Source organism: Anguilla anguilla, chromosome 4, assembly GCF_013347855.1.
Source record: "Anguilla anguilla isolate fAngAng1 chromosome 4, fAngAng1.pri, whole genome shotgun sequence".
Classification (NCBI taxonomy): Eukaryota; Metazoa; Chordata; class Actinopteri; order Anguilliformes; family Anguillidae; genus Anguilla; species Anguilla anguilla.
In genome coordinates this window covers 52149979-52176174 of record NC_049204.1, presented here as the reverse complement: position 1 = coordinate 52176174, position 26196 = coordinate 52149979, and the positions used below count along the sequence as shown (strand labels likewise).

Sequence of the window (26196 nt, the reverse complement as noted above, 5' to 3'; positions counted from 1 at the left end):
ATGCAAGCCCTTAATAGTTTTGTTAGTAAGTTTGTATAAACACGTTATCTCAAATTGAAAATATTGTTTTTCAATTAATTTAGCATCTGCTGATATTTTTGTGCAAGGGCATACCGCACATATAGTGAAAATGTATTCAATATTTATTCTGGGAGACACAACACTTACAATAAATACAGGGTGCACATGTCATTCAAGAACCTTGTGGGCTGTTAACAGCTGTCATTCTCTGCTCTTATGGGTATTATCAAAGCACCTTGTATATGCATGCATTTCCTTCTGTGACTTACAGGACAATGCTGTGTTGTATATGAATTGACGGAATGTGGGTACAGTACAAATGTAGTTAACAGGTAAACGCTGCACTAGTCTATAGCTGTGTGCTGCAGGAAGTAACAGTGGTGAGCCTCCTATATCTTCTAGTCTGGGATGGCAGTGTAGCATAATGTTTTGGTAACAGGGTAGTACAACGGGTGAGGTCCGCTGTATGGTGAGCTACAGTAGATATTTAGAAAACTTGTCAAATCTCAGTGAAACTATCTGGATGGATAGGCAGTACTCTGGGTAATTGGAAACATAGCTTACGGGACATAGCAAGGAATATAATCTGAATAGCTTCAGCAAAATGGATTTTACAGTATGTAGAAATGTACTCAATGTGCAGTATGTTGCTGTAGATCGGTGTTTGCTAAATAGCCAAATGTAATGTCCACTATTAGCTTGTGTTCTCAGATAAAATAATTTTGAAGAGACAATTTCTTAGGGGGGGAAATCACATAACAAGGAAAACTCAATAAACTTAACAGTTTTGATGAAAACATTAAAATAAGCAAATTTTGGTTTATTTATTTTGACAATTCATAATAAACTGAGAAGGAAGGAAAGGCATTGTAAGGAAAGGCATTCTATTGGTGCGTTTAAATGAGTCAGTTTTTTTATTGTCCCCAATGGAAATTATTTTGTGTAAAAAGTTATTGCTGGACTCCATACTATCAGGAACCAGTGTGAAATGTATGGGAATTTTGTTCGATGAAAAATAAATAAATAAATAAATAAAATAAAATAAAATAAAATAAATAAAAAAATAAAATTCAAGCAGAAAAGTTATATTTCATTAAAATTAAATAGCTTAAGAATGTGTTGTCTATTGTGAGTCTATAATCTTATTAAGCTTAGCATGCATTTTACTATTTGTCCTAAGTATTAATTTAAAAGACAGTCAAATTGTAGTCGCCATGATTTTATAGGTAACTTTCAATTGGTGTAAACTATTTAGAACGCACGTTTATAGAGCAGTTCTTAAACTATGTTCTGATAAAATATAAAAAGCATGCCCTTATTATTCCTTATTCATGAAATTTGTATAGAAAAATTTTCAACTTCTAAATAAAAAAAATGGATAGATTTGAAATTAGTCATAGAAAGTGATCATTTAATACAGTTGCTACATATATCTTTATAAATTTTCAGATTACAAGCATTAATCACAAAACCAAATAATGTACCTGGTTGCACAAAACACAAAGTAGTAGGCCATGCTTTTAACACATGTCAATTGATGAAAACAAATCTTATCCTTGTTGTTTGTCGAAATTCATGTTCTTTGAGCAAAAAAAAAAAAAACAAACAAACAAAAAAAAACTGTCTAACAATATAACTGTTCAAACTTTGAAGTAACAATATATTATTCATTCTGAATTCAATCAGCTGAACTTATACTGGAGTGTAAATGACAGCAATGGAACAGTCTACCTGAATTCAAGTTTTGCTGACTTTTGAGAGTTATTAAAAAAAGAAAAAAAAAACATAATCCTCACTGCCATCCAGCTCTATTATTGTAGTATATTTACATGTATTGGATTTTTAAGATAGTGCGCTAAAAGTGTCCGCATATCATCATGCTGGTGTATATCTCCGGTCCATTTGTTCATATTTCATTGCAGCTTGTTCGTACTCATCCAGGATTGCACTATTTTCAAGAAGTCTACATAATGGAAACAATGCACACATAACACAATGTAGAACATAAGCAAACACATCACAAATTATAATACATCATACAGTGTGACAGAACAGACATAAACAGGTACGTGACACATGAGGACAAACTGAACTCAAGGAAAACTTCACATGTAAAAAGTTATGGGAATTCTTTGATTAATCCAAGGATGACAAATTAACAACTCTTTCTGTGAATGTCAATGAGAGTATATATTGAAACTAACAATGCTTACTTATGTTCAATTATGCGCATATTATCTTTTAATACTGAATAAAATATAGTGAATGATAAATAATAATTATTAAATGAATAGAGATGAAAACACAGCATCCTTGTGTATTTAAATCTAAACTGCTCCCTGTACTTAATAAATACATATTCACTAGTGAATGAAGATAATCTAGTTACTTTTCAGAGGAATATTTAATAGAAGTAGATTTCAAATTGAATTTAAAATAATTAACAACACTCACGAAATAAAGGTACGCAAGGGTATAAATTCTGTACAAGTACAAAACTGTCCCTCTAAAATTGCTTGTCACTGTGGTAGTACCTCTTGAAGGTACAGAACTGTACCTTAACCAGAAAAAAAAGTACCATTCAGTACCTAGAAAGGTACAATCGCTTGTCACTAGTACCTTTAGAGGTACAGTTTTGTACTTGTACAGAATTTGTACCTTTATTTCTGAGAGTGAGAAAAATAACCATTATAAAACAGAGCAGAGCACTGTGTCAATACTTCAAAACCAAAATGTATAACAAAACAAAATACTACAGAGTGTAGATGTAACCTGGAGGATTTTGAGGGTCAAATATTCCGAAAAAATGTAGAGGTTAAAGGGTATGCATTTTCAATATTAATCATACAACAACTGTTAAAATACATGCCGATGAGTTATTAAAACCAGCAACATTCACAATAAAAACATACTCAAGCAAAAACAAAGACAAAAATAAGAGAAAACACATCACAAACATGGCTGCAAGACAAAATGAAGATACCTTAATGGAAAATAAAATCCAAATCAGAAAACAATCAGTAAAACAACTTGAAAACATAAAAAGGTCAACTGTGCTGGATGTCGACTTACACTGTTAATGATGACCACACAAAAAGGGAGACATTTCCATTGTTTGAGATTGCTTACCTTGAGATTGCCTCTTAGACCCTAGTTGTGTTGTACTCAGATTCATGTTTGCTTAGAGACCCAATGAGGCAGAACCTGAAATGTTATGGCTCTTTCATTTCACGTAAAATTTGTTTGCATAGAAAAGAATATATGCATACATATGCTACATAAATGCAGTACATTTGATTATGATTTTAGTGAAATTATTAGTGAAATCTGAAACACTTGCATGCCAAGAAGTAGAAGAAAATACTATTTAGTATTTTTTTCTGGAATTGCAAGAGAACCAAATGTACAAAACAAACATGTAATGTATGTATACAGATCAGACATATATGCACAAGCACACAAAGTGCATGCTCCATAAAGGTATATAAGAAGATATGTTTTATGAATCTTAAAGAACGCTGCAATTAGCGTATGTTCTTGTAAACATTTAATCTTTCAGACATGACAAGCAACCAAGGTGCAGTAATACAATATCTTTTTTCTTTTTTTGCTTTAATAAAAACCTGGTTCATGCCCAAAGTGAATAGAAAGACATTCTTATTAATCACAGTTTGTCATATACAAATATTTTCATAAATGTGCGATATATTAATTCTTTAAGTTTGACCTAAGAAGTTGTGTGTGCTATATTACGTTTCAAAAAGTGCTTTTAATATTGAGTGACAAGACAAGCCCTTTTGTTGAGAGTAAAATCAATGTGTTTAATTATAGGACCATTTTAAAATGAATGCTTAACCTCACTAAAAATAAAATGTTTGTGTTGGCCGTGGACTTTAGATCCATAGCAGTCTTCATGCACCATATAGAATATAATTGCATATCATGAATCAATATTTTATCCAAAATCAAAGGAATATCAATACTGCAGTAGGTGCTGGGTTGGTGGGACTAAGCATGCAATCTGACTGGGACTACAACTCAAACAACATGTTAAGCTTTTTTGGCTGGGTGTAACTGGGTTTTCATCATGTTAATTAACCTCTTAATGAATGATTAAAGAGGTCTTAATGGGAAAGAGGGAAAGATCAACGCAAAAAAGGAGGAAGAAATCTCAAAAAGAATGAAAGAAGAAGAAGAAAAAAAACTGAAAAAAGGAAGAAATGGAAAGTCTGGGAAAAGAAAGTCCCCCATGTGATAGTCTTCATCAAAAATCAATGGATACTGACCGCTGCACTGCTTTCTCATGGCGGGAGAGCCTGTGACTGGTGGTGGGCACCTCTTCCAGGTCCTCGTCCAGGTCGCACCCATCGGCGGCGTCCTGCGAGTAGCTGTGCTTCATCACCAGGATGCTCCTCCGGTTGGTGGGCGGGATCAGGGGCCTGACTGGCTGGGGCTGAATGTCCGTCAGGATGGCGGCTTCCCGCGTGCTGAGGTTGCTACGGCTGCCCTTGAGGCTGGAGATCTGGGATCCACAGTGGTGGTCGTGAATGCACCGGGAGGAGGACCGCCTCAGTTTGTGGTAGTTCTCGAAGTCGTCGGCCAGGTTCGCCAGATCGGCAGAGGCGGCCGCGCTGCGCAGGGTGCACAGTTCATAGTGGGGGGGCTCGAAGACCTCCTGGAACATGGTGGGGTCAAAGTCCTCTCTCCTGATTATGTACTTTTTGCGCGGCTGTTTGATTTGAACTATAACGGACACAATGAGAAGGATAATCACAATGCAACAGGTGACCCCGATTATTGTTCCATTGGTGTTGTTGAGGTTGTCCAAAATGTTTGCTTTCCTTTTCTCTGTGTGATACAAAAATAATAGTAAAAAATGAACACTGCTTCAAGAAACAAAACCATTCAATGAATGACATCCCATACAGTATAACACTTGGAAGTCACAGCCAGTGCAAAGTCAGGTCAGGAAACAAAAATGCCCTTTAAGGAGGGAGTTACTGCTTCATGTCGGTGAACAATTTTGAGAATAGCACATTATTTTCAAATGTAGTCACAGCTTACACTCAAAACTAGTCAGGGTAATGATGATTACATACATAATGAGGATTCATGTGCATATGATTCAGAGGCCAATGTGCCAAAAAGAAGCTAACAAACAAGCACAAAAGCAAGGCACTGATAGAGTGCTGACTACAGCACATTTCCAGCTCAGTCAGTTGTAGCAGGGGAAAGCTTTTTTTCCTCTGTGACAAATAAGCCCATATGAGTCAAACTACTTTTGGAAATTGCAGTCATTTTTCATTTGTGCTGGCTTTCAGAGCCTTGAAATACAAGTGCCCGGTTTTGCATTCATGTATTTATTTCGGCCCCGAGTCCATATGAATGGGGAATCTTTCTGCGTACCTCCAGCTCCATAAAATCCATACACTAAGGTGAGCTGCGACAGCTGTGACCTCCAGGATCTCAAGTACCCGCAGCCACTGTTCCCCTGATGTTTATTTCCAACAGTAATACTAGGCATGGCTTTAATAGGTGGCACGGGCTAACAGAAATGTAATTTCCTGACCTGGGCACCATCTACACAAGTCACTACTTACGGACACCATTTACACAAATCACTACCTGTCCCATTTAGTTGATACTGTGACCCTTTCTGTAGCCAAACCTGAAGTAAGAAAATGTATACATCCAGCTGGCCTACTGCATGCCAATGGCCAGCTTAAGGCAGAAAGCGTGGTCACCTTTGCAGTGGTTCTCATCCCACGGATAGACGCAGTTTTGCACCCCGTTACACACCAGAGTGTTGTTGATGCACATGTTACTGTGGCAGAAGAACGCATCGGCATCACACGGGGCTGAAACACAGGGGCGTGGCCAGCATTAAGATCATTCAGCAAACAACAGTTATGTGACAGGGTGACTGATATAAACCCTTGTTTAAAACGAGAATATACTTCTTAATTTTACTTTTTATTATTAACCTTTATTCATATATGGTAGGTTGATGGATCATGTATGCTCTTTTACAGCAACGCTCTCTTAATTTACATAGAAGCTCCATTTCATCCATTTTTATTGTAGATGGTCATACATAAGCATATCAAACTTGGACAAACAAATATGACAATATCACTTGTTCACCAAGAACAGGCATAGATAGATGCAATAAAATGCATCACTCAAGAAATTAAAAACTATATTATTCCACTCCATTACTATTATTCTACTCCACAATCATTTTCTATCACCTTTCAGAATGTGTATGAAATACAGTAGTTGCATTAAAAACCTTTAATGAGACTTTCACAAAGTGATGCATCTGTGCAGCTGAAAGCCAGATCAAGTGGCCATGACATCTTGTCATCATCAGACTAAAAGGCAAGTTAACCTACCTGGCAGTGAAACAATCCTCTCTATCCCCATACACATATTTCAGTAAGGAATTATTGGCATGCCAGATTACAGACAGGCTCACGGTGACCATGTCATATAGATCATGGAGAAGCACCAATTCCAAGTGCTTTGAAGATCATTTGCTAGTACTTCACTTGTCATTGGCCATTATTGTGAAAATAGCTAATAGATTATCTGTACTTTGCTCAAACATTGACGTCCTACATTTATAAAGAAGTGTTAAATGAGAATTATCAGACAGGAAATAATACGGTTGCAGTGTTCTCTTTATGTATGAAGTTCCATGAATGGGGAGGCTGTCATTGTCCCATAATTAAAAAGGAAGGTGCCTTCTGAAGGGAAAACACCTCTTTCAGCTACCAATCAGGGTAATGTACTCAAGCACCATGCACATCTCCATTAATAAGATTGGGCCTGGCCATAATTAATGATGTTTTAAGAACGTATTGATTGGCACTTGTGTTCACTGATGATTACTTATTGACATAGCTTAGCTTACCCCACTGCTCAGTGTGTTAATGCATCACTTCTAAAAACAGGAGGGCTCAGGATTGTGTGAAATTGAAGCCACAGATCCATGTTTATTTGATTGCTGTGTTAATCCCAAGTGGCCAGTGAAAACAGAAAAAAAGGACAACTGCGGTCACTCTAGCGTTCAGAGCATACCTGTTATTATCGTTTCACAAACATATCCTGCTGTAATACCTCCACTCACCAATAGGTGGTGGTGCAACACTCCCTACTGATTATTTCCAGCAAAGTCACTTCACTGCATTAAAACACACGTCCTGACTAATCCCCTGTGAAACTAATTCCTAGTCACATTATAATAAATGTGGCCTTTTGTTCACACCAGAACTTCGCTACTTAGTTCATCAATTAAATAATAATTGAGTGGCAGGACAAAAGAGCAAAGCTGTCAATGGTAATCCAAGCAACATGGTCCCGTCTTCTGCGGAGCCTTTGTTTAAACAGCCAAGTCACACATTTTCTCATTAAGAGGTACAGCTCCAGGACATGCATCCATGCACTCTGAACAAGGGTACCGCGGAACATTCTCTGAACTGAAAGGGAAATTTAAAGGCAGCGCTCCTACAGCAAATCACAAACACAGCGGAGCATGGAGAGAAAGAAGGGCCTGAGAATGGGGGAAAGGAAACATGAACACATACAAGGACTCGCTGTGAATGAATCGTGCAGAATTGCAATAGTTATATATCATATTTTAGTATGATTTTTTTAAAATCAGGTAATTAATGGGTTTTTATTTACACACACATCTGGTATATCTGAAAAAAAAAAAAAAATAGTATAACCTCCGAATAGGAGTCACCCCAAATATTCCTCAGTCAGAAGCTGTATTCTGAATGAAGCACATTTTAAGGAAAACACCTTAAATCTGTTAGTGACCATTCCTATAGGCAATGATGTAGATATTGGATACTCAACTCCAATCCTGGAGACTTACAATCCAGCAGCTTTGCCTGCTCTCTTTAAATGACTAAGAGCAATACAATGGGGGCAAGATAAAATATTGAATAAAAGTATCAGGCCTAAATACTTTGACCACTACTATGATCATATCATTTCACATCAGAGAAATTTTCTGACTGCTCATGCATACAGGCAGAAACAGGCAGTGGTTTGAACCCTATAATGTACCTATAAGATAACGTCAAGTCCAATGATCTATACTATTCTCTGAAAAATTCATAAGAACTCCATTACCGCCACTGTCTATTTATAGCACGCAGCAGCAGCCATACAGTTATCGCTCCGGTTCAGAGAACTACTCATTGATTACGGTCTATGGGAAATGAGAAAAACAGCCATTCAATCCCTGCATTTTATAGCTCAGAATGTACGGCGCAAAAAAGGGATCTCGTGGTGGAAAAAGGGCTGATTGCTCTTTCCTTATTATCTCAAAGCTGAAGCTGAATTCGCTATGATGCGTCTGGGCAGACGGGGGTGTTGCGGGAGTCCTGGGAGAGCGGCTACATGGCGCCGCTGGGCTGTAGGCCGCACGGCCATTAGAGGGGCCTGCTGTTTGATCCCCTCCGCTCTAATGATGATTTCCACCACATGCAGTGCTTTACATTGCACACTGACCACCCCCTTTTTCCTCATCGGCACCATGCAAGGCTCCCATATGCAACAATGTCCAGAGCAGGGAGGCCCACAGTGTCGGATCACTGGTCTGCCTGCTTCCTCAGATCACAGACCCAGGAGTGACCACTGATTCAAGCCTTTGCTCATCCAGGGTCCATAAAAATATCTGAGAATGTGATCACCCCGTTCCTGTAGTTATGCAGCCAAACACAACAGGTGTAATGGATAAATAGTACGGTGATGGTTCGCTATAATAAGTTGTACAATGCTTAAACCTTTTTTGACCTACAAGCCATTTGAGTTCACTGCTAGGATGGTGCATATATAGGGGGAATTATATTGAAGAAAATGCACAGTTTGAGATGTTAATTATTAAAACTAAACTTTAAAACTAAGTGTTTAAATAAATAAAGTAACTATTGTGTGTATATCCACCTGGCAATACAGCTCCTGCCCTGAACATTACTGCAAGGAGGTTCCACTGCACTAGATGGCTGTAATATACTGGTGAGGTTAGATAAGTAAAGATGAAGGTTAGATGTCAGTGAAAACGTTAAATTTGGGAGGGTGCACACCATCTGCTACTTCATTTCAATATGCGATTCACCAGCTGAGGTTTGCAGTTACTGCGCTGGAGGACCAATGCAGTCAAATTGCATTCACTAGATTAATCAGAGGAGCTAGTGTGTTGGGAATACCCGGAAGGCTCAAACCTAGAGGGACACATTACTCTTTACAACATAGATGTAGTACTTTACCTTAGTACAACATAACACATTTACCTTAAAATGATGAAGAATTCCAGAACTGTAAGCATAACAGCTATCCAAAACCTTTCCAATTTAGACAAATTAATGTGAACTTAGCCTTCTAGCTGGACACTGAAAATGGCAGAACTGGTAATGTTGATCTTTCTTGCTATATACTTCATTTATAAGTCAATTTGCTTTGGTGAGAGGTTCTTTAACTAAATTATAGCATGCCATCAAAACTAACCATAATCAAGTTTTAAATATTTTAGCCATTGCGTGTGTATGTGTGTGTCATCCTTTCGATTAAGAGAATTCTGAAATAATAGATGTGCAAGATATAAAGCTTGCTTAAATGTGTCACTCAAGGCTAAAGTCGAAGCACGCTGATATCAGATTCTTTCTAATATGCAAAAGGTTTTTAAGGTTTAATTAATTTCTCTCCTCAGTTCTCTCACTGTGCCATCATCCGCAGCTACCTTGTTGGTATACAGCACATTCAGTATTTGTGAGATTTGGTTTTTATAGCAGTCTTTTTTAGAATAATGGCTGTTGAAAATCCCCCCATAACGGCATGCCAAGCAGAGATTCCTCCTTTCACAATATCCTGCCAGTGGAAACCCATAAACAGCCACTGATAAATGCAATGCCTATGTTTCCTTAATAGGCTCCTGTAAAGTTAACCTATGGTTCAGTTGCTTTTATTTTCAGAGCCACTGTTTTTTAATGCCTCCAATGAGCAGAATGTCCCTCAGGTGTCGGTTAATCTGCCTTGCCAGAGAAGGGGCTCATTAAATATCTTACGCTCTTGGAAAGTGGTGAAGAGGATCCGGAATCGGCTCTTGCGGCTGCTCTCGTCTGCCCACATACGGATTACCCCCAGCGCCGTGACCAGCATCACGTCATTAGCCACCGTGCTGCAGAACTTGCTCTTCAGGTCCTCCACCGAGCTGCTCCCGTCGTACACCGCCACGAAGTTGCGCTTGCACTCGTTCGAGTTCTGCATCTCGTAGTCCAGGAACCGCAAGTAGATCTGGAAATGGGCGGGAAAAAAAGGGAGAATGTCCTGAGAAAAAGTTTTATTTTGCTCTCAACCCATATTTAAATCATATTTAAATTCCTGTAAAATCCAATTTTCCACTGCTGGTATTGGTACCTTCCTGTCAAGAGCATACACTGTACTACACAGACATTTGTAAAGCATTGATCAGACTATTTGAGGCCATCTCATGTGACCATCCTAAAAGGTTTATGAAAATAAAGCCCTTTTTAGCTGCTGCATACTGGGGATTAGGTTTGAGAAAGACATGATACATCTGAGGAACTCACCAAAACAAAATTCCCACTAACGTTTTGTGAATCATCAAAACACTATCCCCCCCTGCACGAAGGATGAAAGGTGTTTTATTTCAACCCCACCAAACGCTTGTATGCAGGTAAGTGCAACTCTCACCTGAGCACCCACACAGCCCCCAGCACCGAAATACAGTGACATACAGTACTAAATGCATGGTAATGACAACCCTCTGGCTTGGTCCAGCAAAGCTACAACACTTGACAGTATTCTATACCTAAGCCTACCATTAGTATATTACACCGGAATGGCAAACAATAACAGCTTTGGTTCCAGCCCATAGCCTAAGGCATGCGATCATAACATTTAATTGAGCGCTCTGCACTCAATCATGACAAGGGAATGCAATGCTTTAATTCCTTAAGACAAATGGCGCTAATGCAAAGACCGAAAGGACACTGTAGTGTCAGTTTGGTATTGGCAGGATTGACGGGCAGAAGCATGTGGTGGCTAAAAGCAGACACAACTTTGACCTGCCCTTTTCTCAGCACTGTTTTCACAAAGCACGATCTATATGTTGCCCTTTGTGATACAGGGAACTGTTCTGTACCTTGCTCAACTGACAGTCCAGCACAAATGGCTTTTCCTTCAGAACCACAAATTCTTTAGACATGCTCCAGTGTAACATCAGCAAGCCTAAATGGCGTGGGTGTCAAGAGGCAGCTTCAAATAGAACAAATGATTGTGTATAAGCCATAGCATTCAGCTCAAAAAAAAAAAAATCCTGGAGAAATGAGATATGCAAATGTTTCCCACACATCGTTTCACAGATTTGGCACTCTGCTTGAGCTTGGCATGGCATCTGGCGAGTTAAAGGCTCCACATGTGTGGCTCTGCAGGGGGGGTTAGCTAGTAACTGCATTCATTCAGATTTTCCAATACAAGTTTTTCAAATCTGGAAAAAAAAAGTGATTATGAGACAACACTGTGAAGGCAGCTTATCATAATTCACAAACGGAGATAGATTATGCATCATCCATATAACAATGTGCTTGCAGACAATGCACCCCTTGAAGTCGCACTGGATCGGATAAGTATCGATCCTCCTTGTCAAACTTCGATGTCAAAGCATAGCTAACAACATCAGGAAGACTAATAAAACAAAGGGACCGGACATTAATACACTCAACTATGCAGCTGTAAGACATTCTAATGTAAACATTAAACTATAAGAAAAAAAATTATGCAGTGCAAACATCTGTAGATTGTTCATGACTGAGAAAAAGCCCTGAATCATCTTCAGAGGTAAACTGACCATCACACCAAGATGACTAATGCACTCTCCACAAAGAAACACTTTAATAAAGTAATTCTGGTTTTTTCTCACAGGCCTGAATTGTTGGCTCAAGGCTAAATATTTACCGTGGTTCCAGCGTCTTACGCCACAGCGCTACTTGAGGTTTTTTTTTCATATCTTTGCTTTTATGTCTTTACAATATTGTGTATACTCCCACAGCCAGCCATTTAAAGAGAGGGATTGTCAGAATGGTTCGTAGCAAACAAAAAAGTAAAAAGAATTACATGAACAAGTCTTTTCATCATTTTCTTCTCTGAAACAAATTCTTTTGTACAAGGACTTACGTCATATTTATGCTACTAAAAAAGAATCCTTGAACAGTTACTTGATGTACAGTAAAATTATTAGAAATTATTTCTGAGTGCAATCTATTATATAAAAATGTGACGTATGAAATACACTCACATACTCACAATTTTTGTCTGCGCTGATATCTTAGAGACAGATTTTACCCCCTCATTTGGACAATTTAAGAGAAGGGGATGCAAAGTAGACATTCAACAAGTGAGGAACATGAGGATTTCAAAAATGTGACACTATTCCTTCCTCTCTGGAGCCTTGTTTTGAGGTATCGATTCTCAAAAAAGGCCTTAATGGACTAGATCTGATTTAAAGAGAGACGCTGCTGTAAGGGTCAAAGGTGAGTGCTTTTGCTTGTGAATACTGTTGCAGGACTAATACAGCGGGATCTGCACGTCACCTGAAGGAGAAAGTGTTTGCTCTGCTGGCCTTCAGCCTAGGAGACTCCCCTATCTGGTAGGCCCTGCGTACCCCCCTGCGTACCCCCAGTCGCACAGCGTCCAGAGAACCCTGAATGGATTGGACTAATGCTCCCTAGGTCCACTAAATTACAACCCCCCTGGAAACTTTCCCAAACACCTTATCTCTTTCACCTCACCTGTCTCTAAGATTTTGCTTGATTGCTTAAGTACATTTTAACTTGACCGTACTTTTCCTCTGGCACTTTGAATACATTACCAGGGCACTTCTTGACAAAGAAACAGCCTTCTGTAAAAGTTGGCAGTTGTCACTCTGGTCTTGTGGATGTGTTTGAGGTGCAGAACATGTCGGTCTTGCTGACTAAACTGTACCTGATGCCAGCTGATGTTACATGCAGCTGGATTGAAAAGGGCATATTAGTGTATTGCATGAGTACTGGGTATTCAGATGGCTCAGGATGAATTTGCATTCTGATAGAGCTGTATACTATGGAAGTATAGAGCTCTGTCAGAAAATAAATCAAACCCAGACGCAATCTGTTATGGCCCGTGTGTCAAGAATGTTAAAAGAATGGGTACCTTTATTTCCCTATAAAATAAAAGAGAATCTCCGCAATAATCAGATGGCTTAATGTCTTTTGGAGTGTACTATGAACAAAAGTAAGCCAACTCTGGCACCCCTGCAGGTTAAATTGTGACATAGATTTACATTAATTTGTTAATGAAATTAGATTTTAAATAAAATCTCTGTTGTAATTATCTGTGGTCTTTCCCTTATGAAAGAAATCATGTGTTCAAAAACCAAATAATACATGTGACCACTCAAAATGTAAGGAGTACGTGCAAACTATAAAAATAATCCCAACAGTAAGATGAGAGTGGGAAAAGGTAACCTATGCTATTTGAAGTCACGTGTTCTGCTTTCGCATGTGACAACAGTGATTTGCATTTGCAAATAGACAGTCACATGTGAAAATGTCCATTTCACAAGTAGCATGTTCTTTTCACAAGTGAATATTTTAATTCACATATGAAAATGTAAATTTTCATGTGAAATTGTGATTTCATAAGGGTTTATATGTACAGTCTCAATACATTTCATAATATCTGTAGAAAATGTATATACATTAATTTCCAGTCTTCTGATTACTTATGATCTGTCATCAATACATTAATATTAGGTGTTAAACATTAATGTGGGATCAGTGAATCAATAATAATAATTATTGATAGCATTATTATGACACTGAAGTCCAATGTAGTGTTCTTAAACAAAGAAGCACTGTATTGTAACATATGGAAAATGAAGATGTTTTTCTTTCAATCGCTTCTGATTGCGAGTAATGTTACATTACATTTAGCCATTTAGCAGATGTGACTTACACAGATTGGATATTTCCATACAAACCATTTATACAGCTGGGTATAAAAAAATGATATGCTTATCATATACATCTTGAAGCATGCAATTTGAGGTTGCCACTTATGCTTGATTTCTAGCTCTGGTGGTGTCTCTCTAGCCATGTGAACCTTTGTAAGTCACTCCAGCAAAAAGCTTCTGCCAAATGAGTAAATTGTAAAGTGTACTGAAGCAATGCACTTTGCTCAAGGGTACAACTGCAGTGCCTGAACTGGGAATCGAACCAATAGCCTTTCAATTATAAGCTCAGTCTCGGTCACTGAACCTCAATGGGTCAGTGGCACAGCCTTCTTAATAGGGGGGGGGGGGGGGGGGGGAGTTCTGAAGCAAGGGCACATGTGTTTGATTTTCTAGCCTGGAAGGACATCAGATAACACCAAAATCAATCTGCGAGGCAATAAATCATATCAAACAGTAATATCATCTGCAAGCCACTGCATAATTACAGTACCATGAGTCACGACAGTACATGCCACAAAACAAACTGTGCACAGTGCCAAAAGAATAAAGAAGAGTAAAAAAGTGAGTAAAAATACACTTTATTTACTTGAAATGTAATTATTGATGAGGGCCACGGCTAACCATAACTCTAGCCAAATCAATCAGCTTTACTCATCCCAACAAGCAATAAAGCTGCAGATTTGTCGGGGGAAAAGGGATTGATAGAGTGCAATAACCCAGTGGATGAAGAGGGACCACACACTGCAGAGCTACAATAAGGCTGTGGCAGCAACGGATTCTGAAGCAGCTTCATCATCTAAACCACTGAATGGCTCTTTCTAGGCACCGCGGATACAGGCAGTAAATACTCCCAGAGACAATAAATTCAGAACAAACCATATATCCCAACTGATCCTTTTCTGTGCTTTAAATCAAAGGATAAAGAGTGCAGGTTTCCACACAAAAGTAGGACTGGAAAACAAAAGTAGACAGAGCAGACAGGACACCATCAGCACTCGCATAAGCTTATGTACACGGAAAATACTGCAAATGTTTGCTGAAAACGAAATGCCAACAGTTCAACAGAGTTTGACTTTAGATATCCACCTACTCATGGGGGTATTACGTTGTCTGAGAAATGAAATTTGCAGCCAAATATTCACAATATATTTACAATATTATTAACAATCACACCATTCGTGTGAAACAAATGGAAAAATGGAACTGGAAGTGGATCTATGCAAGAGAGACTGATTGCCATGCAATTACTATGGAAATAGTCACACTTCACACATAAGGGTCTATTTCATTCACAGAGTCCTCTTGAGATTATACATCATGGTTTCATGCTTGACTGCAGAGTCAATAAGTTTTCTTTCTTGGAGTCTACTGTCAGGGTTGCATCATGATTTTTAAAGTTAAATAAACAAATAAATAAAAGTTGGGTATCAATATTTAATAAAGCAGTACATGCTGCAATTTGGAGTACCTGACATACAGTAAGGGCACAAAATTTTCATTTTAATAACAGAATGGTGTTCTGCACAGGCTGTCCTTATACATCAGAGCATCTTCATCAACTACAGAGGAAATTGCAGAGGAAGTTGCAAGAAACAACCATAAAGTGTTTTGCATAAACAAAGGTAAATTGTTTGACAAGAAACTTGTTTGACAAGAAGAAAATGGCTGGCTACAACAGGCGTATCAACCTGCTTCCAGTTTTTTGGAAACCCGCAGACAATTTCTCCCAACACCTTGGCATTCACGAAGGCTGGGATTCAATCCACAGCACCATTTCAAGGACAAATGTAGTTTCATCCAAAAAAAATATGCTTTTAGCTAGATTCAAACCAGGCATATGATACAAAGGGCTAAAGTTAAAGTTACGTGCCTAAAGTTCCAGTCTAATAAAAAGCTAAAAATCCAGTGGAGAAGAAACGGTCCTCTAGCTGAAATTTATGTGACCTGGATGGAGGTGGGAATTTTTTTTTAAACTCTACAGCTTTTGCTGTTAATAAAACATTATTACAACATTATTCTTACTGAAATTTAAAGAGTAAATAATTGAATTTGTTAAGAAATGGCATAATTTCTGATTTATCCAGCATTATAGAAATGCAATTAACTTATACAGTTCCCCCCCATCTTTAATATTAGCTATATTATATTTCTAAAATGATTTTAATGCAATAATTAACAGGAGGTCAAAGTATGTCTATACAGCATATGCTATTGTTAATAGCATTTCCCAGAAGAAATGTTTGCATTTAGCCAACTTTACTTTTGTGAAAATTTAACTTGCTTTAGTTTGACTTAACTGCCATTTGCTTAATGGCTTTATCAATCAATATTGGTTGATTGTGAAGCACAAATATTTTTGAGTCTATTCATTTGTTTCCAGAGAGTCTGGCTGTAATATTGTCCAATTATAGAAGAGATCACAAGCTATAATTACAAATCACATATTATCTAATAACAAATAATTTTGTCTGTGGCAGAACGGATAGCTTGAAGATAATAAAGCAGATGAGGAATGGTGATCTGTGGGTGTTCATGAGGTGTTGTGACTCATGGCCTCCCAGCCTGTAGTCATTGACAAATTATGTTTGGCTGTAACATCTTGCCAGGCTGGAAACTGCTGGCTGTAAATATCCTGGACAGTGAATGACAGTGTGCTGATTTAGTCCTGACTAACAAATACTGATGGCACAATGGTATTGTTTTTTATATTAATAATCCATTTTGGATACTGCTTTTATTTTTCTTTTTTTTAAAACCTGGATTTTCATTAGATTCTACATGCTAAAGCATAAATAAACCGACCAGGTTAAAAGAACGAACTAGGTTAAACCATCTCTCTGACCACACACAAGAATATACAATGTAAAGAATGGTGATATTTATTGCGAGGGTCATTTCCCTAGGTTAATGTAATACATCCACTGCTATCGCTTCTCATACTTTGAATAAATATTGATGCAACAGCGACAACACTTCAATGGCCGCAAGCATTTGGTTGACTGGTTAGCTTGCTACTTTATCTGATGAGGGTAAATTAGGATTTGAATGAATTTAATTTAAAGCAGTGGGTGGGAACAGCATGTCAGCCTGCTCTCAGGGTCATTTACAGTAAGTGGTCTATTTACTGTAACAAGTCGCTGCTCTTCACGTGTTCTGAATCAGTCCAGGGTCTTGTTTAGGCTACTTCCAATGACACACCACACATCATTCCCCATCTACAGTAAGTCCTTGTAATGTTAATACAGAACAGGATCATTTATGAAACTATATTCTGAATTCGAGACATATTTACATCTACAAAATATGTTTTTTGATGAGACTTGCTCTTAAATGATTCACATCACTTCTCGGAGCCAACATAAACAGATATAAAACATCTTAGTCAACAATCTTAACAGACTGTTGACTGAAAGTCGAAGCAACGCAAAACACAACAGTGAATGCTGAGAAATCTTATGAATGGTGATTCATTTTTTTACAAAGAAATCTTTTACACACAAAGTCCTTAAGATGACATTATGTAAGTAAGATCCTAGTTATTCTACTGATATGGCTGAATCTACATTTGTTTTCCATTGCAATTATTACCCTTCACCTTAAATTCAAGACATATCACCTGGTGGATTATTAGCCTTATCCCTGTGTGCTAGACAGTCTCATCAAGGAAAGAAAATGTTTGGATTTAACAATGCTGACACAAAACATATATAGCAGATAGCAGAGAAACAAACCAAAACACACAATAGCAGCTAGGATATGCCTAAACCAAGCTGCATGGTACAGCTATTTCACCAGCTGTAAACCTTTCACTCAGGAACACCATTCTATATAAATAACCCTCTGACCTCAACTGCATTCCTCTGCACTCTGTCTGACCTCTTCTAAGAAAAAGCCTCCCCTTAATATTTCACTCTTGGCACAATTTCAATATAATCCCCCAGCTCCTGCTTTCTGCTTCCCTTTATGATAGCCCTGAGCCGTCACACTTTCCACTTAGCAAATATAGGGACTGCACCACATCTATTAAGCTCCTAGCAATTTTTAATAGTATTTTGAATAATAACAAAACATATAACTTGTGAGAAGCACCTAATTGACTTGATACATTATTGCACTTTTATGAAAAAAAAAAAAAAACATGGGCGCGCACACACACACACACACAAACACTCAGACACACACACACACACACACACACAAATATTTCAGCAGACCACGACTGCAGGGCGCTGACCTTGGACCGTGGAGGGGCTCGGATGTACCACTTGCAGTCCACTGCTTCCGTTTGTAAGGCTTTGCCATCTTTGGTGATTTGCTGAGATTCGACAAACCCTTCAGGTCCTCCCATTTCAAATTCACAAACTGAGTCACCGGAAGAACATAAAACAATAGATTAGAGAACACTTGGGAAATGCATCAGCTCTAAGGTACGTTTATTTGGATGGCACTTAGTAGAGAATAAATTATACCTACCGGGCAGAGGTTTTGGGACTCCAAGGTCTTTAAAGTCAGGATCTGAAAAGAGAGCCCATTTATTTTTAATGAAGAAGCATGTATTTACATAATGGCAGCCCTGGACTCTTTGGCTAAAACACATTGCTCAAATTGAAAAAAAGAAGACTGCAACAGCGGTGTGTCAATGTCAAATGCATGACGATTACAAATTATCCATCTTTGCTAATCATTGTTAAACACTGCTAATGAGTTCAGTCAGGTTTGCATTTCAATTTCAGTCTGAAAACATAAAGAGAATATCAGGACATTATTGAGCCTACAAGAATCGTACAGTCCTTTAAAAATAACCGAATGTTCCGTCTCATCATGCTAACACAACACTTAGCAGAAAAATTCCAATCCTTGCTGCTGTTTGTGTAAGAACACAATGGGATGATGCCATTGTCCTTTCTCAAAAGATACAAATGACACCATTTGTGAATGGATTTTTCTCTCTCTACAACAGTCATTGCAGATAGCAGAAAGAACAAGAAAACAATGGCAAGCTGGCTGAAACAATTGATTTGGATTGACAGTTTACAACTCAATTCTACCATCTGTTCTCACCAACTTTAAATGAAAATGGCTTGCCCGTCTCCCAGCTGAACTTCTTAGCATACATTTTACAACACAGCTGCCATAAGGTCCTCAGTTAATCTGAGTGTATATTAAATGGAGGATCTACAGATGGTGCTGCAATTTTGTCACTGATTAAGTTACTGTACACTGTTTTTTTTTTCTTCTTCTTTGGTTTACATAATTTTCAGGGATGTATTGTTGTACACCTTGTTGCTGAATCCAGGTGCTTGGAGAATAGAATAGAACTCCAGCACACTAGATCATCTCTGTTTTGTGATGGCTCAGGTGATTCAGGTTATTTTTTCTGTGACACATAGCATGGCAGTTAATCATCTGAAATTATAATAAATTATTCTGTCTACGTTCATGAATGCATTTACATAGCATAGTTTATATACAGATAGCATTATGTGCATTGTACTTTATAACAAATATGACACGTAATAACAGATTGAGTTGTCCAATATTACATTTCATCCATTTAGACACTGTTATCTAGACTAACTTATCATGATATTATGATGCATGACAGATACAGTGCCTGCTCTGGTATTGTTAGCACTCTTGGTAAAGATGAGCAAAAACGACTGTGGGAAAATGTCATTGCTGTTTACAAACTTGATCTTGCACTCAAAATATGAGCATAATCTAACCCTTCGTTGAGATAAAATTGTTCTTTAAGGTTTTTTTTTTTTCAAAAACCTGCGTGTCACAGTTCTTAACAACCCTAGAAATTATTATGGACAAAAGAAGTAGGCTATATTGCCCTTTATATTTCAGCTTTTAAAAGTTTATCTGAGATTTCAAACTCTTCGGTGGTCATTGACTTCTTGCTTCACTGGGATATAAATACCGTCTGAGGTTGCACACATGCCACACTCCCTTAGGCATTTATCAACTTGGGGAAGGTCAGAGAACACTGAAAATCTCCATCTCCACTATTACTTTTAAATAACTGGAGCTGTGATGAACCTGCTTGGAAGGGGATGTACTGTAAGTGTATTATCCCTAGACACGGAGTGATGGATTGAGAGCCAGAAAAACTCTCCAAGGAACACAACTGGACAATTATAGAAGTTGGTTGCATCTTGGGGTTGCCATTTCTCCAAAATTACAATTAGGCTAAATTCCCCCTCCATGCCAACAAGCCATTTGGAACTCTTCCCCAAAATATCCTCTTCTGTCATCAAACCACAAACAGAAGTACCTGCCATTTATTAAATATCATTGGAAATTGAATTGGAACCAGATTTGTGGGTCAGAAAAGCCAAAAAAGAGTTGTAGCCATGAACATCAGAGATACATTTGGTGTAAAAAGAGGGACAGTCAAGAATAAAAAAAAATCTAATCCTCACTGCGAAGTATGCTGGTGGATAAGCAATGCTGTGGGGCTGTGCTGCCATGTACAAGGAGATTTTAGAATACAATACAGCCGCCTCTGCCAGGAGACTAAAACTGTCATGGCTGGATCCTCCAACAGAAGAGTAATCCAAAGCATTCCTCAAAATCCACAAAAATGGATAACCGACCACAGAATCAAGTTTTCGCAATGGCCATCCCGGTCCCCTGACAATATATCCAAATGAAAACCTGTGGGGTGAAGGGTGTAACATACCGATAACTGGGGAAAGTAGAAGCAGGAGCATGCTTTCTGCTCTGCAGGTATGTCTTTTTAAATGGATTTACTTGAGAATCTAAAATTACAACCTGCCACGAGGAACCTGGATGCCAGTACTTTCTGCTCAGAATGCATTTTCCACAGAATTTGTTTGGTATACCACCACTCCGGTGGAGGGCTACGATTAACATTCTACCCATTAGGTAACGTGTGACATTGCCCCCATGTCTATTTTCAGGAAGCAAACAGCAGAATGTTGACTTTTTTTCTGCTAATCAGCCAAATACACTCTATATATTAGCAATTTGTACAGCGTGTTCTCTCAAAAACCCTTCACCCCCAACATGAATTAATGAATATAAGTACGTTACTTTTGAAATAATCTTTCAATATTTTATTTTAAAGATCAAATCTCTGGGATGGTGCTCGACAGTACAGGGTACTATTTAGGGACATTGTGGGGAGCATATGAAATGGTAGCCTACATGATTAAGAACCACAATACAAAAGTACAATGTAGACAACATTTGTGTTGGAAGAAATACTGGTTTGTTATCATTCCATCTCCTTGCATGTTTAAAATATGAAGAAAAAAATGTTCATGGAAGAAACATCACTAAAAATAATCTTTTAAACAGCTGATGAAAACACTCCAGAAAGAATATGTTTAAGCACTGGTTGACAAAGGAGCAGTAACATTACCAACCGGACCGAATCGCAACTCTGATTTCAATGCTTAATTTCGGTGCTGTCTGTACTAATTTTATACACTCTGTTGACTCGTCAGCAAGCTAGCTAACGTTAAACTCAGTCAAAATGTGGAAAGTGATACAGTTTAAAGCTTGAACAATGGGACGAGCCTTTGCAATAAAAAGAAATCAGCAAAATGTGAATGATAACCATATCTAGTCATGAAACAATATTATGTGGGGTTTGTAGGTGAAATGATAGAAAACGAATTTCAGAAATATAGCCTAAATGAAGATAAAGATACTACAGCTATAAAAGCAATAGTTTTTTTGGTAATTATTATTTAGCAAGCAAGCTGGCTTCCACACAAACTAAAGATGGTGACCGTAAAGTTAAAAAAAGTATTAGGTAAATGTCCAATGGGGAGTATTTTAGATTGTGGTACTGGGGCATTTGTGTTTATGTGATTTGCAGGCAAAAGAAGACAGAAGGAAACAATGCAAAAAAGTTTTGGGCTCTATTGTGTGGACCTGTGAAGTTGTTTGTGAATTTTGTCAATTTACATGAGGTCAGAAGGTACAGAAGTTAATGTTCTTAAGGGCTGAGTGTCTGCGGTCATTGTGGTCATTCCTGCAGATAACGCTGACTGACAAACTCTCGGTGCTGTATAGGTATGGCCAAGCTGTAACTTAGCGAGATGACATATCTGCTGCCCACAATATACACCCAACAGCTTTCTAGCCTTTCTAAAAAATAAAATAAAAAACAGGAAGATTAAATTCTAGTACACCTCAGTCCACTTTAAAGGGGACAGATATTGATTTCTGAAACACATCTCCCCTTGCATCTGCCTCAGCTGCTGCCTGAGGTTACAGTGGGCACAATGATTGTTTTTCCAATATGTTACTTGCTAAGGATGTGTTGTAGAACAACAACGATGGACATATTTCAAAACCACCTTTACTGTGATCTCATTTCATTGGATCAAGATGCAAAGGTATATTCAGTATTATTATAGGCATGGCAGTTTAGATGGTTCAAATGACTGAAACTTTGGAAGGAAATATATAAATAAACTTTCTGGCAATGCTAACTGACTTTGCCTTTTGTCAGGGTTAAAAGTTTACTGTATAACTTAGACAACCTTTCCTGCCTCAAGACTTCCAAGATTCACACTATAAAGCTACACAGGAGATTTAGACCAGGACATTACCCGGGAAGAAGGACTTATGCAGCAATTATACCACCATCACTCCCATTGCAGATGTGCAGCCAGCATCCACTTAAAAATGTCACATAAGGACACAGTTTGAAATAGTACAAATATAACACAACACAACCAGACCATAACAATAAATATTCCTGATCCAGAGCGACATTAATTTATTACCGTGGCAATGACAAAGTGTGAGACCGAAGGGTGCTAATGCACCATAAGAAGAGCATTAAAATTTGCAATAAAAATATCATACTTTGAATCAGGGGCATAAAAGCAATTTCTGGGAATTCATGGTATTTTGGACTGGGAAGGGAATATAACAGGAAACCCAAGTGAGACATTGCTGTTGAGCACAGTAGTCAGCCAGAATTGCTACGGTAAATATCAAGCTGTAAATGGAAAATATGTAGAACGTGATTTATGTGATGCAGATAACCTGGTGTGAAGATGTCTGCTGAGCAAACACATAAACGAGCATAATTTTATGCTGCTCGTGTCACAGGGGCAGCCGGGCCTGAGAAGAGAGGTGGCTGTTTCTGCTGATGTGTCTCTTCATGTTCGCTTCAACAAGGCCCCCTTCCGAGACCGTGATAAATCAGCTCTGCAAAGAGGCCAGAGGTGTGCCCTTCATGCCAGGGAAAAGAATCCTAGTACCAACCCAGAAGGTTTATCATCAAAGCCATCTGTCCATTAATGAGAACCCTATTGACATTTCATGAAGTGAGAAAAAAGAAAAGGTGACCATAATAGAAACACAAGGTTCGAGGCGTGGGACTGCCCCAGATTGCTGGCCAGACGTTTCTGTGAGAAACCTGCCCCTTCTTTTGGTATTTCTACGTTTTGGAGTGACAAGCGGCTGATTTCCAGATGGTGGACGCTAAAAACTATGGAGCGTGACATTGGGTGCTTACCAAAGCCCTGTCTGAACACCTCTAGCACATCAATTCAACAGCTTTGCCAAATTCTCTGCTCTGTTGGAGGTGAGTGAAATGGTGAAGGGGAAGGACATTGTCAGTATCAACAAAGGAGCCTTTCCTATCACCTACCCTGGTTTGTTTTCATCTTTTATGTTTATTCGATCAGAAGTTTTAATCATGCTTGGAATCTTTAAGGTAAATTGCTGCGGAAAACTTTCTTTAGTTCAAGGCTATTTTCAGTTTTTCTCCGCAAATTGATTCTATGGAACGTTTGAGCATTCCAGAATGAGAAAATCAAAGTGTCAGGCAGTTAATGAAACAATGACCTTCAGGTCAAGCAAGGTTGTTACAGAGCTGATTTATTATTTGTGTTCGGCATCACTTAACCTGGCTTGTTAAAAAGGCCACATACTCCCAGAGAGATGCATTACAAAGCCACTTACACTGCAAAATTATGAGAGAAATATAAACAAACACTGGATTAGTACATAAATCATATATTCATAAATCATATTAATAATTTGGTAAGCAGACATCTTTAACACTGAGGGAATTACACTTTCCCTGTTCTTACAGATGAATATTTACTGAAGCAATTCAGCCACTCCACAATTCAACCATCCGGTAGGAAAAAACAATACCCCACATATGGGGTTCAAACCTGAAAGTCCAACTTGCCTACCACTATAACAATAACATAGAACTGTCTATGAAACTACAACAAATAAAACTCAATGAACAGGCTCAATGTAATGAGCACTACAGCAACTGAAGCATTACATGATATAGCCTAATGCATTTGGTTTATTGGGATGGCAGATATACCATCTGCCAAGTTATGGGTTTAAGGCCTTGCAACAAACAATCTCAGGTCTTCCCACAGAAATGGCTACATTGACTAGATATGCTCACTCCTTGCAATCATTAAACATTTGGTCTTTTTTGTTATACACCCTAATTTTCTGAAAGAAAAAAAATCAAATTAAATAATGTTTACTAGCAAATGTTAAATTGGCTAATGTTAGCCAACTCAGGTTCAGAGAAGCTAACACAGTTTACTTGCACAGATAAAGGATTCATCTTATACCCTTTATTTTATATTTAAAAAAAAAAAAAACACCCACCTGAAGGGACGTTTATAACAGATCAGCAGTTAGCTAATGTCATAGAAGCTTGTTTGACCAAGCAGCTACACGGCTATACAGGGAAATGTTCAGTCACTGAAATCTTTTTGGGACACCCACAGTAAAGCAGGACCCAGTATGACACTGGGTCAGACAGACCTTAATACAGCCAGATCAATGGGGGTCTGGCTGTATTAAGTTCATGTTCATCATGTTCAATGGGGGACTGCGACACATACATGCAGGTTGAGTCCAGGTTGATAAACAATACATTAGAATGATCATCTGGACTATGAATCAACATGATAATTGAGAATTTGAGCATGCATGGTAAGCTAACATGAGCTGCCTGCAGCAGTTCTGATGGGTTACACCAGTGATCGATTGGTGATGTATCAGAATCTGCTGCTTGCCCTACTGTCGCTACTACACCATACACCTTTTTATCGTTTCTATCGTGAGAAAGATGAAAGAAAGGCAATAGACAACCACTTGCCACCAAGACATACATACACTCCTGAACTGCCATGAAGCACTCCTACATTTCAGTTTTTTGGCATCCTTTTTGCTGGCTAATTTCCATAAAAGAACATACTGTTCTCTGAATGCATTGACAGGGAATTTATGAAAGTAGAGCATCTTGGTACTTTTATGCAACATTAAGTTATACCTCATCACAGCAAAACCTACCCTTCCAAAAAAATACAAATACTGTCTTCTGTAAGGAGGTACACTTAATTTGATTATGTTTATACAATCCTGTTCAGTGAATATTTAAGATTAAGTAAACGTGAATGAATACACTTCAGTAATCATGCTGATTAGGTTATATAACAGAACAAATCTGATTGCAAGAACAAATGTGTTACTTATACCCTGCATGTACTGTACATAATTAATTAACTTTTTTTTGCTGAGGGGGCGGGGGTCTCAGTTTAGACACAGTAATCATCATCATTACCGTAAAGGTCAGTACAAATGAGTTTTCAATGAGCCTCTGTACTACTAAACAGCTCAGGGTTGCTTGAAAAGAAGCTTCCCCTGCTCTAGCATTAAATAATGTGAATGAATGTGAGAATAAAATTTGAGAAAATGTCACTGAAATAGGGTTTTTGTGAACATGCCACTTTTAAACACAAAGCGAAACACTCCCATGGAGAATTATGGGACGGCAAGGACAGAGTGAGCACCGGTGTTCTGCAAAGGATTGTAAGTGGCCGACTATTGTGAATCCCTCATTCTGAACGAAAATGAAGCCTAATGACATTCAGAAATTGAGAAGTTAGTGAAATTTCAGGCTTTCCTTAAGTAATGCTAGATCCTAATAGAAAACACAAATAAGAATTCCAATCCAAGTAATTGGTATGCATCAATGCTCTCTCAGTAATCTGTGTCTTCACTGAACCATAGCCATTCAGTACTTTCATCTTTTTTGCAGTGACATCACGCAACAAACAGGTTATTGAAACTGCATGAAAGTAGAATCACATCCTGCATTACATTTGTGA

At 38.2% G+C, this 26196-nt stretch overlaps 1 protein-coding gene across 6 annotated transcripts in view; it reads right to left on the bottom strand.

Moving 5' to 3' along the window:
• Positions 1–26196, bottom strand: part of neto1l (neuropilin (NRP) and tolloid (TLL)-like 1, like) — a 71644-nt gene that overhangs the window by 6924 nt on the left and 38524 nt on the right. For 3 of the 6 annotated variants that reach the window (XM_035415813.1, XM_035415811.1, XM_035415814.1), the window contains exons 5-10: positions 18521–18562; positions 18282–18409; positions 10101–10329; positions 5766–5879; positions 4308–4869; positions 3151–3225 (exon numbers count right to left, since the gene is read on the bottom strand). In XM_035415813.1, coding sequence (XP_035271704.1) covers positions 3165–3225; positions 4308–4869; positions 5766–5879; positions 10101–10329; positions 18282–18409; positions 18521–18562 — 1136 coding nt within the window. In that variant the 3' untranslated portion in view covers positions 3151–3164. Of the gene's footprint in view, positions 1–1723; positions 1985–3150; positions 3226–4307; positions 4870–5765; positions 5880–10100; positions 10330–18281; positions 18410–18520; positions 18563–26196 lie in introns of those variants that run through there. The other 3 variants (XM_035415812.1, XM_035415815.1, XR_004765008.1) reach the window with 3 other exon arrangements.